General features: G+C 35.0%; 1 protein-coding gene across 4 annotated transcripts in view; it reads left to right on the forward strand.

Annotated features, from left to right (window-relative positions):
• SPoCk (secretory pathway calcium atpase) overlaps positions 1-14,155 on the forward strand; it is a 67,005-nt gene that overhangs the window by 40,286 nt on the left and 12,564 nt on the right. For all 4 annotated transcript variants that reach the window (XM_076123123.1, XM_076123121.1, XM_076123122.1 and 1 more), the window contains 3 exons: positions 10,591-10,747; positions 11,890-12,148; positions 12,929-13,166. In XM_076123123.1, the coding sequence (XP_075979238.1) occupies positions 10,591-10,747; positions 11,890-12,148; positions 12,929-13,166 (654 nt within the window). The remainder of the gene's footprint in view (positions 1-10,590; positions 10,748-11,889; positions 12,149-12,928; positions 13,167-14,155) is intronic.

Raw genomic sequence — 14,155 nt, forward strand, 5'->3', positions numbered from 1 at the left:
GTATTAATTAAGATAATAATGTCACAAAAGAAAATTAAGTAAGTATTTTTATTAAGGAAACTCCAGTAATATCATCTGACTTTGCCAACATAATTTTAATTTCATTCGTTTCGGATGCCGTTGGGGAAATCCGCTACCTTAAGCTGTCAAAGCAACAAAATTTAAGCTAGCTTGTGTACCGCTGAAATATAGAATATTATATCTGTTCATTTCAAACTAGACTTTGAGTAAGTATACCTAAGATCTGTTTTTGAATGTGACTGGTGGTCTAGACTCGACATAATAGCACTTAAATACATCGTTTGAGGTCTTATGTAAAATACACACCTATTTCAGATTTAGTAAACAATAATAATAATAAAACAACAAGCAAAAAATATAACTACAATGCAACGGGACTTAAATGCGATTGAAAATTAAAGCTACCTTATTATCCGACGTTCTGATCAAATTACATCGATCGCGGTCGCGGGCTGACTGAAAAGCTAAAAAAAATTCTGTATTCGGTTCAACTTTAGCTAATTCTATATTTCTTATTTTGTTTGTCTAATGGTTGTTCTTTACAACAATACGATTTTCTAAGTAGTTTATATTTCGCCGAATAAAAATGTTTTATCAGATACTGTCACTCAGCTGAACTCTTGAAAAGGGTTGAGGTGGTCGGAAACGAAAAGTAAAATAAACCGCTACGTAATGCGAAATGTATCTCGTTTTCTTTTTCTCTAGTTTCGTATTTATATAGCTAACGTTTGGGGTTTTCGTTCTGGCTAGAATTTTTCTTCAAATATAGTTTTAATGATGCTATGATACGATGTAACTATACATATTTTGGGATGATGTTTTACACGTTGAAATTACTGTTTATCCTCGTAAGATTTGTTGAGTACAAATACCACTTATTCAGAAAGCACTCATTTATTAGCAATGCAAGTTATAAACTGGATAAATGTTTACCATACATTTTAAGACGTCTAATTTTGCAACAGACATTAGGGGGTGGTCTGTAGTATTGGCATTGTATGATGCTACGTATAATAAGTAGACCTGACCTTAAACCTAACCTTACACGACTAGCGTTACAGACCACAGATAATTTTATTCTTTTTCAGTATCAGGCCTTACTTCAAACCAAGTTTCATATTCTCCTAACCGTTTAATAATAAAATTCTGCATTTTCCCACAAACATTTGCTTTCCTCAGATTACCCCTCGACACCATATAAAGGACGAGTGCCGTCACCGGAGGTTTGTCTCTACTCGTTATTGGAAAGGTCGAGTGGCACTCGCGTCGTTTCCACTGCGTTACTCCCAGATTACGCGTGTAAACAAACTGGGTGATTTACGCAATCACTTGGACAATGCCTTCGAGTTATATATGAGAGGAGTGTGTGCTTTTAGCGTTATCCAGGATTTTTTGGTAATGGATAGATGTTCTAAAGAACTGGTATAGTAACGTGTCGTTTAAGTTTGTGTGTGTGTGAATATAGCAACAAATCGTTCTGTAGAAGTTGAATTGTAAATATAAGAGACGAAAGGAGGACGTGATGGAACAGGTAGACACTGTCGTCTCGAAGGAAACTATTTATCTTAAAGTATAGGTACATTAATGTTAATCAATATACAGGTATACGAATGATAATTAAAAATAGCAAAAGTAAATAAATACTATTGTTGAAAGAAATTCAATTAATATCTATCTCAAATAATTATTTTCTCCCTACACATGCAATATAAATTAGCAAAATGTCCCCACTCCCTACATTAAAGCAAGCAATGTTTTTGGACAAGTAGTCCTATGTCACTGGTATGTATCTGGTTCAAAATAAAAAGGGAAAGAGTACGGGATCAAAGACCTATTAGAAGAATTGGGATAAGCATTGTAACCATTTTTCAAAGGAGATCGTTAAAGTAGCGAGCTGTCGATCAACACCCGAGGATAATGTTCTTAGGTGTAATCCGACCTGGGTAAGTCGTGTTACGAGCTAACATCAAGCGGTCAATGAACTGAGTAATTGTGTGAAAGATGACTTAACTTCGCTAATCGTTTTAACTTAACCGCAAATTCTTTGTTTTCTGTTTCGAATATTTGCTTATGCGCATTTTAAGAAGTTTTTTTTAAGAGTGTTACAGTCTGTTTGTATCATTAGGTCAGCTGAATGACCATATCTATACTCATATTATAAAGAGGAAATGTTTGATTTTTTTGTTTGTTTGTTTGCATTGCATAGGTTCCGAAACTACCGGACAGATTTAAAAAATTCTTTCACCGTTGGCAAGCTACACTATTCCCGAGTAACATAGGCTATATTTCATTTTCAAAAAAATTAGGGATGCTTATTAAAATTTGAATAATCTAACCCAAGGTGTAAAAAAATTAACAAAAAACTTCCTTCAATCGCGTGCGCTGCGAAAACTATTTTCTTTTGTTATAATATTATGCCCGTGCGAAGCCGGGATGGGCTGCTAGTTCGCTATAAATATCAAAAGTTTGTTTGATTGTCTGTTACGCTTGCACGTCTAAACTGCTGAATCGATTTAACGAAATTAGCATGGAAGTAGTCTAGTAGACTTACCTTCAAAAACGCAAAAGAACGCGTGTTCGTATACAGGCATATATCAAATGTCATACATGTGTCAAAAATCACGCCTTTAGCAAGTAAAAGGGGATGGAACTTACATAAGTTTCATACACGTGTAGAGACAGCCCTGTTCAAGCTAGCGCCGTAAGTGCCATATATTTTAATCTTTTTTTTTTATTTTATTTTTTTTATACCACGACGGTGGCAAACAGGCCCGCCTGATGGTAAGCGGTTACCGCAGCCTATGGATGCCTGCAACACCAGGGGCATCACCGACCCTTCAAAAACCTATTTACCCCCTTCTTGAAGAACCCCATACTGTAGTTCCCAGGGAAAACCTCGGCAGGGAGCTCATTCCATAGCGGGATCGTTCGCGGGAGAAAGCATAGCTGCAAGGAGTGACCTTTCTCATAACACTTTATATGCCTGGTGACGTATATCTTGCCACAAACTCTTGTATGAAGACGTCAGACGAAGTTTGAACGTAAATATTGCGGTTTTGTGCATCTGTTGTCATGATGGGTGGGACGCCATGTTGTTTTATTTTGTTTTGACCCGTTTTTGACCAGTATTAAGATATGAACAAGCCTCTGTTGGTTCAGTTACTTTTTGTTAGTGCCGATGGCTATTCGTAATATAATAAAATTCGATGTCTAGATTTTCATAAAAATTATTACGAAGGTTTGTTAGATTTATTTCTTTTACCTAATTTACATATAGTTATTGTCTCCTATTTTTACTTATGTATCATTATATCTAGTTTTCTACTAGTCAAAAAGGTATAAAAGTAGCTTAATCTTTCTTTAGTTAAATGAAGAACTCGAAATCTCAACGATCTTTAATTTATAATTTTCACTAAGCAGGTATATAAAATTATATGATATCGGTCTGCTTGAATAATTGAAAACTTCGATCCCTCAAGGTTACCGAAGGCCGCTTTTAACCGACAAATGAAACGTACAATTTAGTACACATGTTCGTTACACCCTTACACATAGAAATACGTATTCATCCCCGATAAGTATAAAGCAGTAACAAAAATAAAACTTTATATCGCCGGGGGTGTGACTGACGGGTCTACTTTACCGACCCGATATTGGAAAACTTGTGGAATGTGTGCTTTTCTCGCCCTGATTTTCTACTACTTTCAGCAGATTTGTATAATATTGTTTGACTAGAGACGATTTTGTCTACGTAGGCTTTGAAGTTAGTACGAAATTTTCCGTGGATATGATTTTTAGTACGAGCTTCTGGGTTTCGTTTTTTAAGCTATGAAACAGCCTTAGATCTTTTTTAGGCTGTTTTAAATACCTTAAAGTTTACTGTCATTAAGCTCTTTTTCAGACTGTTTCAAATATTTTAAAGTTTACTGTCATTAACATTATTTAAAGCATGATGACTCATCAATCAATCAATCGGTCAGATATGTAGTAATCAGTAAAATGTTACTGATTAATGAGCGAATAGTTGAAATTGTAATAATAAGTATGTAATACGTTTACCGGCAGCTGCGCAATACCTAGAACATATAAACACCGTTATAAACTAACTAAAGGATATCCAAATGATACACCACGGTTCACGCAAGCGGATGCACGGGCTATTACGTACATTCGATATTTTTAACCACGCAACTATTTATAGTGATGAAACTTTACTACTTAATCCCGAATCTAAATCTACGAGAGTCTGTTATTTATTTATTTTAGAAAGAGTTTTATAGAGGACACTGACCGATGTGTTTAGGTTAATCTTTCTCGAGATTCCAGATGGGAGTTGGATTTTTCTAGTTTGTTTAAGGCTTCGAATAAAGAGCATGTTATTGATGTAAGTTGTTACGCTTTTGTATTGTTACTAGCCGCCCGCTCAGTCTTTGCCCGGGTCATTAAGATCTTTTACACAAAAGTATTACAATTTTGTGTAAAAGATCTCAGTCTTCTGTAAATGATACACTTAAAAGTTCATCTAAGATCGCTTTATCTATAAAAAACTTGCATGAAAATTCGCTAAATAGACTTCGAGTTTATGGTAAACATACAAACAGACAGTCAGACCCGGCGAAAGGACTATTTTATAATATGTAGTGATTACTTATAGGTACTTGAAATGTTATAAGTTCTGAACGATGTTACGTTCAAGGTTTTCAGCACGTGTAGCTGTAAGGATCGATTGAACTTCGTTACTCGGGAATGGAAAGTTCCGTAACTCGCTTTGATATTTAGTACCTACCGACATAGGTATCTGCTGACTATTGATTTAAATTATAGTTGTATCTTTAGAAACGGTACTAATTGAAAACTGTAACTATTTTAGAATATAGGAATTAACGCAAACACGCATTTTGCCTTAGAATTTCGGCGCAGTTTGCACTAGCCGTGGTCGCCGGCTGATCGACCTGCGCCGAAACATCAGACTTTCAAAGTCAAAATGCGTGTTTTCGTTATTTTCCTTACTCTTATCTATATATGTATTTAAAAATGAATCCCTTTTTACCTTGGTCACGCCATCACGCGTGAACGGCTGGTCCGATTTCACTTATTCTGTTTTCATAATATTCCTTGGACTACGGGGATTGATCATACGGAGAAAAAAAAAGATTTATGAATTATTTATTCGTTTATTAAAAATCGGCTGTGAGGCGTTAGGAAGTTTGGCAGTGAAGTATATAATAAACATGCAGTGCGAAAGTTTAAAAGCTATACTTATACCACAAATAGTTTTTAAACAAAGTTTATTTTGGAATGAGGTTGCAAAAGCACACGTAATGTGAACGACCGTTATGTTGAATATCTACTTAACTGTGCATTTACTATACTGACTACTATTATGTGATTACACACTTATTTTGTACAGTTTATCTTCATTTCTTTTCTTTCGGTAAGAGGAAGTTAAACTCCACATGTTCCTGTTTTAATTTCCGACGCGAAATGAGGTGTGTTTTAACTTTTACGTGTCTGGAAGATATGAAATTATGTAGTCTCGAGCGACGGGACAGATTCTGATTTATAGTTTTATTCCTTCGATCACCCTTTGTATCGATCTCCGGTGCATAAGTAGTTATAAAACCAAAGTCATATTCTGATGATATTATTCCAACCTGTTTCAAAAACTTTTCCATTATCTTCCTGGAAGTTTCCGCCAATACATTCCAGTAGCCCTTAGTTTATTTTTAGTTAGAGGTCCTTCGCACCATTTAGCTAAATCTTTGAGAATGTAAAATTGTAGACTTAACCTGTCAGTCTCTGGAATAAAACCCACTAATGTAGGTACAATTGCTTGACCATCAAGTAAGTATTTACTAAGCGGTACTAGCTCGGGTCATTGTCACGGCGAGGTATGCACTTGTAAACCAGTTGTTGCGAGGTTTTTTGCATTACCATCGACCATTAACTAGGTACGGTTAGATTCATTATCAGTTATAGCTATGTCTGCTACATGTATGTATCTATGTACTAGAGTATTTTACTGTAAAGTCTATTTAGATTTTAAAAGAATGGAGTTTTCTTTGATTTCCGAAATGTTGCTGTCCACCTAATGATTGAAAACACATGAAGATCTATGACATGACAACGGGAGCTGAAGATGGGGAATGGGAGCTAGGTTTTAGCGCGTCCTTTTATAGATATGTTTAGGTGTAATATCTATCCATGAAGTTTTTACCAAAAAATCCTTGCTTCTTCTTCTTTCTAGTTTACCATCCGTGTCTAGTAAGTGCAAGTGGTTACTCATTACTTTCCTACTGCTAAGCATCAGTCTTTTCCTGGAATAAGGGAGTGGTCGGGACTTAAATCCACTTTGAACATGAGTGACCTGGCAACTTCGACCGCGTGAACGTTTTTTTTCACATTTACAATTAGTCATAGCGTGATGTTATATGACCTCTATCCTTCTTTAAAAAAATGGACTATTCTACAAACAAGTAGATCCTGAGATTAGCGCGTTCAAACAAACAAAGAAAATCTGTAGGTTTATATTATTAGAATATAGATAGACCCCCACCCATTAAATAACACTGAAACGCCATAAAAATGTAACTACTATATTTTCCTTTGTAAACAAATAACAGTCGTAAGAAAATACCGTAATACGCTTTCACTAACAAGACAAACGTTCAATTAACATCTGTTAATATCGCGTGTTTCATGCTGTGATGCCAATGAAAGAACGTTCGTTTTCATTGCTATTGCTCGTATTGCATTAGATATACGTAAAAATATTCTACTTCAGTGACTTAACGTTATAGAATAGCTTATTTTCTTCTTTTACTTTAAATTACTTTGTCCCGACTCTAGCGGATGTTGTGAGGATTTTAATAAAACCTAAAATTTCGAGGTTCTTTAACTCATTTTTGAAGAGATGCAAAATTTTTTATTGCGCTTAGTCGCATTGTGGATCTAAGGACAAACTATTTTCTTATTTCGAGTATATTCATGTTGCAGGATAGTAATGGATTAATACCGAGGATTGACTTACTTAAATAACTTCCTTAACTTGTATACCGTATTTTCATAGTATATTTTATTGAAAAGTGCGTAGGTACGTATTTGAGCCAATCGATCATCATCAAGTCGACACTAGTTTTCTTATAACGCTGCTTTTTTTACCTGTCTTTGTCTCAATGATGATGATTAAATGTAATCATTTATCTGTCATCGATAGTTTCTCTGTCATTCTAACAATTACAGATTAAGCAATGCAGTGTTAATTAAGACTATAAGGAAAACATTAACAATCAATAGTTATTAATCGTGTTATAGCTCATTATCGGTAGTTTAATAATAATAAGTACGTGTAAAGGTAAAACGGAACATTTTGTAGCAGCAACACAAGACCGGCGTTGGTTCAAACTTTCAACCCTTATTTGACACGCTTCTGGACGGATTTTTTAAATAAATAAGTATCATGTATTTTTGTCCGGGTCTCCAACTATATCTATGCTAAATTTCATCAAAATTGGTTTAGAGGTTTAGCCGTGAAAGCGTAACAAACAGACGTAGATGTTCGTATAATACAGGTTGATTTATAATGATGCATTATTATTATAAGTTTTATAAATGTGTTTTAATATGTTTTATCATTTTTATATTCTAGTTTATCCAGGTGTGAACATTTTAATATAGGTAATAATAACTATTTGTCTATCCATCTTATATGAGAAATTAATCATGCACGCGAAAGTTTATAATCTATGAGAGTAAAATACCCATTATGTCGACAAGAAAATATTATAGAAAATAATTTCTACTCATTACTTATTTTATGGAAACTATAATAAACGATGGGAAAGTTCTATATACATATACAATATAAGTTATAAATACACATTATTATTATCTATCAATCTTCCCATAATAAATAGCCATATGTTTTATATATAAATAATATAATAATCGTGGATAAAAATACACGTGTTAATGTTTTCTGTTATATAAATATACGTCTGTTTTATATTGATGTTATAAACAATAGTCATATGTTATAATTGTCGTTTCATGGACTTTTACGTCATGTTTAAAATGTTCTATGCTGCCTTTTAGTGATAGCAGTATATGAATGATAGATTTTGAAACTAAATCGAGTCTTTTAAACAAAAATATTGGAGGAGCTCGTGGCTTACTTAACAACAGCCGCGCGGATCGATCTCTGAGGTTAAGTACGCTTACCTGGGTGATCATATTATGCATTGCGATTCCTCTGTCTTTTGGAAGGCACATTAAATTGTGGTTAGTGGTGACGATCGTTAACAGTAGCCAGAAGTTTGAGAATCTGAAATCCAGTCTTACCGAAGGGTATCGTGTTATAACCCAGGTAACTGGTTTGTAGAGGTCCGATAGACAGTCTCTACATGTAAAATACGTTTATTAGTAGGAAGAAATCAATGTGGAAATACTGACATCAACTTAACTAATAACGCATTTTAGTTAGTTAAGTTGTCAAATCACCAGCTCTCTCATGCAACTATTTTCCTGAACGTTCTATCAAATCTATTTTCAGGGATACCTACGTCATATTCAATTATAAATGTACATGTTTTCAAATGATCGTCATTATAACTCGACATTTGATGTTGTCATTATGTGTTTATGTTATCAAACCGTGTAATAGCCGTATCATTGCGTAGTGTCGTTGCGAATAAATATATACTTGCAAATACATTGTTATGGCAATGAAATTGTATTACGAGACGAGTGTTATATTGTAATATTCCTTTATAATATCATATTAGTTATACATGAAGGTGTAGACAGAAGTGTATGTGATATGTTTGTCCCGTCCCGTGTGATAGGGGCAAACATATATTGGTCAAGTTAGTTAACCTACTGTTGAAAATATTGAAACAGAATTAAACAGTAATACGTTAGATTTTACCCTTAAAAGAAAACGTTATAAATGAGTTATTAAAGTCGTAAACGAGATCTTTGAAAGCATCTTATTATGTGTTTTAAACCATCGCTTGTACACAATACAAACTCGTATTATACATAATAATATTATTATGTTAATTTTTACACATGTTTAGGTACAGTTAATTTAAACGCTTTACCTATATTTGAAAGCATTAAAATCAATTTGCCAAACAATAAAAACCCATTTCCATTAACAGAAAACATCTGTAACCGCAAATACATTTAACTTTTTTAATTCGTTTCAATTTAAGGTGGTTAGGACCCTAATCCCGTAGGGTATCGTAGGATTAAAGGAATAACGATACGGGTTTACCCAACGTGGGTATCATGTATCACTTTGTTAATTGAAAAAACGAGACCGATATACCCTAAAGTGTTATAGGGGATTATTTTAGATCAATATGAGTGTTATCAGCTTAATAGAAACTGTTATGAATGTGTGTGCTTATTGAAACGTCTCGTGGTTTAATATTTGACTGAATTCATTAGGCTAATTGCCATCTTTTATGGTCATATTGCCCGAGTTAACCTTAACACATTAGACACTTATCTTCCTCGAAAATCAGTTTATCTATTAGTAAAAACCACGTGAAAATCTGCTCAGTAAATATTGAGTTAATCGCAAACAAACATAGTTAACGTGTTCTTTATACGCTGAAAACTGTTACAATGCACTAATATCTCTAAAATAAACCCTACTTATAAATTTAGGTGTCTGTAAGCCAAAATTTATTCTAAAAGCCCTGTAGTATGTACGAAAGAGAATTGCAAACATCCATCGTCACAAACTTTCACGTTTACAATACCTAGTAGTAGGACATTTTCAGCATACTATTATGACAATGTACAAGAGACATATGCGCTTGTGAAAATAGGCTTTTGTATACTAAAAACACAAACGCTGTAATTTTCACAAACGTTTTCCATTGGAAAGTCCCTCATACCACGTCATGTTACTGTAGTAGGTCAAACACTACCTAGTTGATTAGGTCTAAGTGTGTGTCATTCGGATCAATACTAGACGTTCCGTTGCGCTGTTTCATGGCCAACGAGCCAGGTGTTTGTTCGCAGTAGTACTATTATGATGATTATAGAATTGGTGTAATGTAAAGTTTTCTGATAAATAGTTCATTAATTTATGGAAGAAATTGACGATAGTAAAGGTTGATGGTAGAATAGTTATTGTGGGATATAATATGTATGAATTAGGGTACTAACAATGAAATAATTAATTGTTAAAAACTTACGGCAGCTTGCAAGGAATGTTTATTAGATCTGCAGGCCTGAAAATGATGTATTAATGATATTTCTAGCAAGAGATTGGTCAGAGTATTTGTGGATAGACGGAATAGTTATTCGTTACATTTTTCTACAATAGATTCAAATAGCTTGAAAGCTTAATTTTTAAGTTTAAATACCCTTAATAATGTAATTCAAAAAGCTCAAAAGCGTAATTTAACGTTAAAATGTTATCTTTAAAAACGAAATTGCTACATTACTCGGTATTTCTAGTTATAGTCAAAGAAGTAACGTATTCCCGAAAACTTTAATTTCTGGCATGTGATTCATAATTAAACCTTAACGATCTTTTCCTTTGCCCCACAGGCTCAGCCGTAGTGAGCATATGCATGCGGCAGTTCGACGACGCGATATCCATCACGGTGGCCATCATGATCGTGGTGACGGTCGCCTTCGTGCAAGAGTACCGTTCAGAGAAGTCGCTTGAAGAACTCAACAAACTCGTGCCGCCGACTTGCAATTGGTAAGTTATAAGTTCTACGCCTCTGACCTCCGATTTATGAGGTCTTCTTCTTATCGTATGGTTTGTGGTCAACCTAGTGTCAAAGTTGTTCAAGTCGCCCGAAGGCCTTTGACGTGGCTTAACGACTGCTATCTTAATTGACAACAATTAATTTTGGTCTTGGTACTAGATCTAAGAATGCACCTTTTTTATTATCATTATCTTCGGGAAGCTGAATACTAGTTTGGCACCTAGACGAAATTGGTTAATACTAGTCTAGAAATTGAAGGCTTATTGATATATTCAAGAAGTGTAGTTTTCTTGAATCTTAAGTAGACCGGTTGATCTTTTCTCAGCAACTGATTATTCTCATCCAAATAAAATAATCGTGTCATAGTATTAATAAGCCTAATCCCTTTAATGATAGTTTATCAAAGGCGGCAAATTATACACTTAATCTGGTTCTATAGACTTAATTAATGTCTGTCGCCAACCTTCAAAGTGTGACTTCTTGATTAAGCGCTTGCTTTTTCATTAGTCTAGTAAAGTAATTGATGGAGTTGACGTCAATTGATGGATCAATCTATGAACTTATATGATGGGAGATTACAACCATTATGTTATTTTAGTTTTTTTTTGTGATTTCCGATACGATAAAAGTAATTTGTAGTTCCACGGGGTAGTTCAAATAATGGGTATTGAAATAATAACTCAATATCTGTTTGAATTGATCTTTAATCCTCGTTTTCAGGGTCATAGTTCAATGTCAATACGTATATGGTTATGTTTTTAGACCTTAATTTCTGTGACAATGGAAAGAAAATCAAAACTTATAAAATGTTGGCTACTGTCAGCGATTTTCAGTTCTCAAAAACGCGTGCCGTCTTGACCAAAAATAATACGACTCGTTAAAAGCTGTCAACTTACTCCGATGCTTGAAATCTATACTTGCCACGTTCTGACTTGATCTTTTCATCAGGGTGTTATTACCATACCATTCGATGCTTAGTAAACCAACAAACCTATCATCATAATAATATAACAACTATCTATCGACGCCGTTTACCTAACTCTGCAGTCGATAGATGCCGTTATTATACCCATGATGATCAAACCATATACATTGGAATCCTTATCTGAACAGAGTTTATTCTCTCCCCCAGTCTCCGCGAAGGCAGCCTCGAACACTTCCTCGCAAGGAACTTGGTGCCCGGCGACATCGTCCACCTGAATGTCGGTGACCGCGTGCCAGCTGACTTAAGGCTGTATGACTCGACAGACCTGGCTATCGACGAGTCCTCCTTCACGGGAGAAACGGAGCCGGCTGTGAAGAGTGTACTCCCGAATAAGGCTGCAGCAGGACGGGTTAATAAGGACAATATTGCGTTCATGGGCACCCTTGTCAGGTGTGGCAATGCTAAGGTGAGATTTTGATGTTTGATACTATACTCTGGGAGTTACAAACGTGCGAACTATATCATAATATAAAGAATGACAGGAATGGGACAGTGCGTAAGCCCGATAATATGGCTTGATGTATGGAAGAGAGTAAGAAAGGTTTAAAGAATTCAGACCCTCACTCAATACGTGATGAGATTCATACTCATCAGAAGAATGTTGATAAATTTCATTTGCAAGTCGGGCTAGTGGCTTGATGTATGGAAGAGAGTAAGAAAGGTTTAAAGAATTCAGACCCTCACTCAATACGTGATGAGATTCATACTCATCAGAAGAATGTTGATAAATTTCATTTGCAAGTCGGGCTAGTTATTAGAAATGATAAGCGTATTTAAAGATGTTTTGACTAGAAAAATGGAATTTGCTCTTTGGAGCTTGTACTTTTGGAAACCAGTCAGGTTTCCAAAAGTACAAAGTTCGTATTCTACGTCTAGATTGCAAGCGTAAAATGTTTTCATTGTTGGATAAAAAATATATTTAATATACCCAAGGTTAGGTTAAGATGCGATCTTTTTGTTCCTCAATTATACTTTTATGGCAACTCCTCAATGTTTTAATAACTATTTATATGCCATCACGCCTGTTATACCAGAAGGTTTCGACAGAAGTATGAAGAACGTCCAATGACCAATGACACTTTACCTTTCTCGGAATTCGAATCCAAAACTTCGTAATAAGTAATAAGTCGCATCCTCAACCGCCTAATTCACTGTAATCTTTGTCAAATGAACCTTTTTTTCCTAGGGTATTGTGGTAAGCACCGGCGAACGTTCCGAATTCGGCGACATATTCCGCATGATGCAAGCCGAAGAGGCTCCCAAGACGCCGCTACAAAAGTCCATGGACACCCTCGGCGCTCAGCTGTCTATGTACTCGTTCTGCATCATCGGCTTCATCATGGTGACCGGCTGGCTGCAAGGCAAGGCTCTTCAGGACATGTTCACGATCAGTGTCAGTCTGGCTGTTGCTGCTATACCTGAAGGTGAGTGAGATGGAAATATTTTTGTCTCTTTTATTTTTGTAGTCTTCGATAAAATAAACAAAATGATTGATAGGTTTGGCATAATTGCGTTAAATCAGCATATGATACTTTTCTTAGTAAATTAATAAATGAAAGATTGTATCAATTTCATTCGCTTTCAATTACATATTTTCAGATAGGGATAGACTTGGTAGATATAGATAATAAATGTGATCAAGTAACTTAATTTACTTGCATTGTTATTTCTTTAGGTTTTTGTAACAGCAGATGTTGTTTAGAAGCTATAACAACAGAGTTTAGTCTAAAGACTACTAAACTAAAGATAATATGGTATAACTTTAAACAAACTTACGAAGAAGAATAAGCAATGCAATTATAATAATACTTACTAGGTTTATATACCTGCACCATAAAAAGTTCGCATTTTCATAACAATATGGATACTGAACAAAAATGTCGTTTTGTTTTTTTTTAACACGGACGTTGTATCCGGTTCCGTACCGTTTTCAAACCGTACCTATCACGGACGCGTGCCGGAAACGGATACGGCGCCCGAAACACATTCCTTTTTATCTCTTGAGGGCAAGCAGTAAGTGCTTTACGTTCAAATTAAAGTTAACCTTTTTTACTTGGAAATAAATTACAAGATTTTAAGGATGTAGGTAAATATGTGTTTATTACATATCACAGTTCTATGAAAGTGAAATAGATCAATGAAAGCTTAATAGGAGTAGCTAGAAGAAGTGAGTTTGTAGTGCAGAAATCTCGGTTCGGACAAAAACAGTAACCTAAGTATAAAGTTTTCGAAAAGTTTATTCTCCAATCGGTCTGAAGTGTTCCCGGGTCAGATCAAAAATCCTTCTCTTTTTATCATGAAGGTGTCCTTAGTGCCTGGTCTTATGAAAATGGTCATAGACCACAAAGAACAATCGCGACGACATTAACTCCACATCAGGGGGGGTTATCACTTATCTTAGTTGACAAGTAGT

Source organism: Anticarsia gemmatalis, chromosome 14 (genome assembly GCF_050436995.1).
Source record: "Anticarsia gemmatalis isolate Benzon Research Colony breed Stoneville strain chromosome 14, ilAntGemm2 primary, whole genome shotgun sequence".
Classification (NCBI taxonomy): domain Eukaryota; kingdom Metazoa; phylum Arthropoda; class Insecta; order Lepidoptera; family Erebidae; genus Anticarsia; species Anticarsia gemmatalis.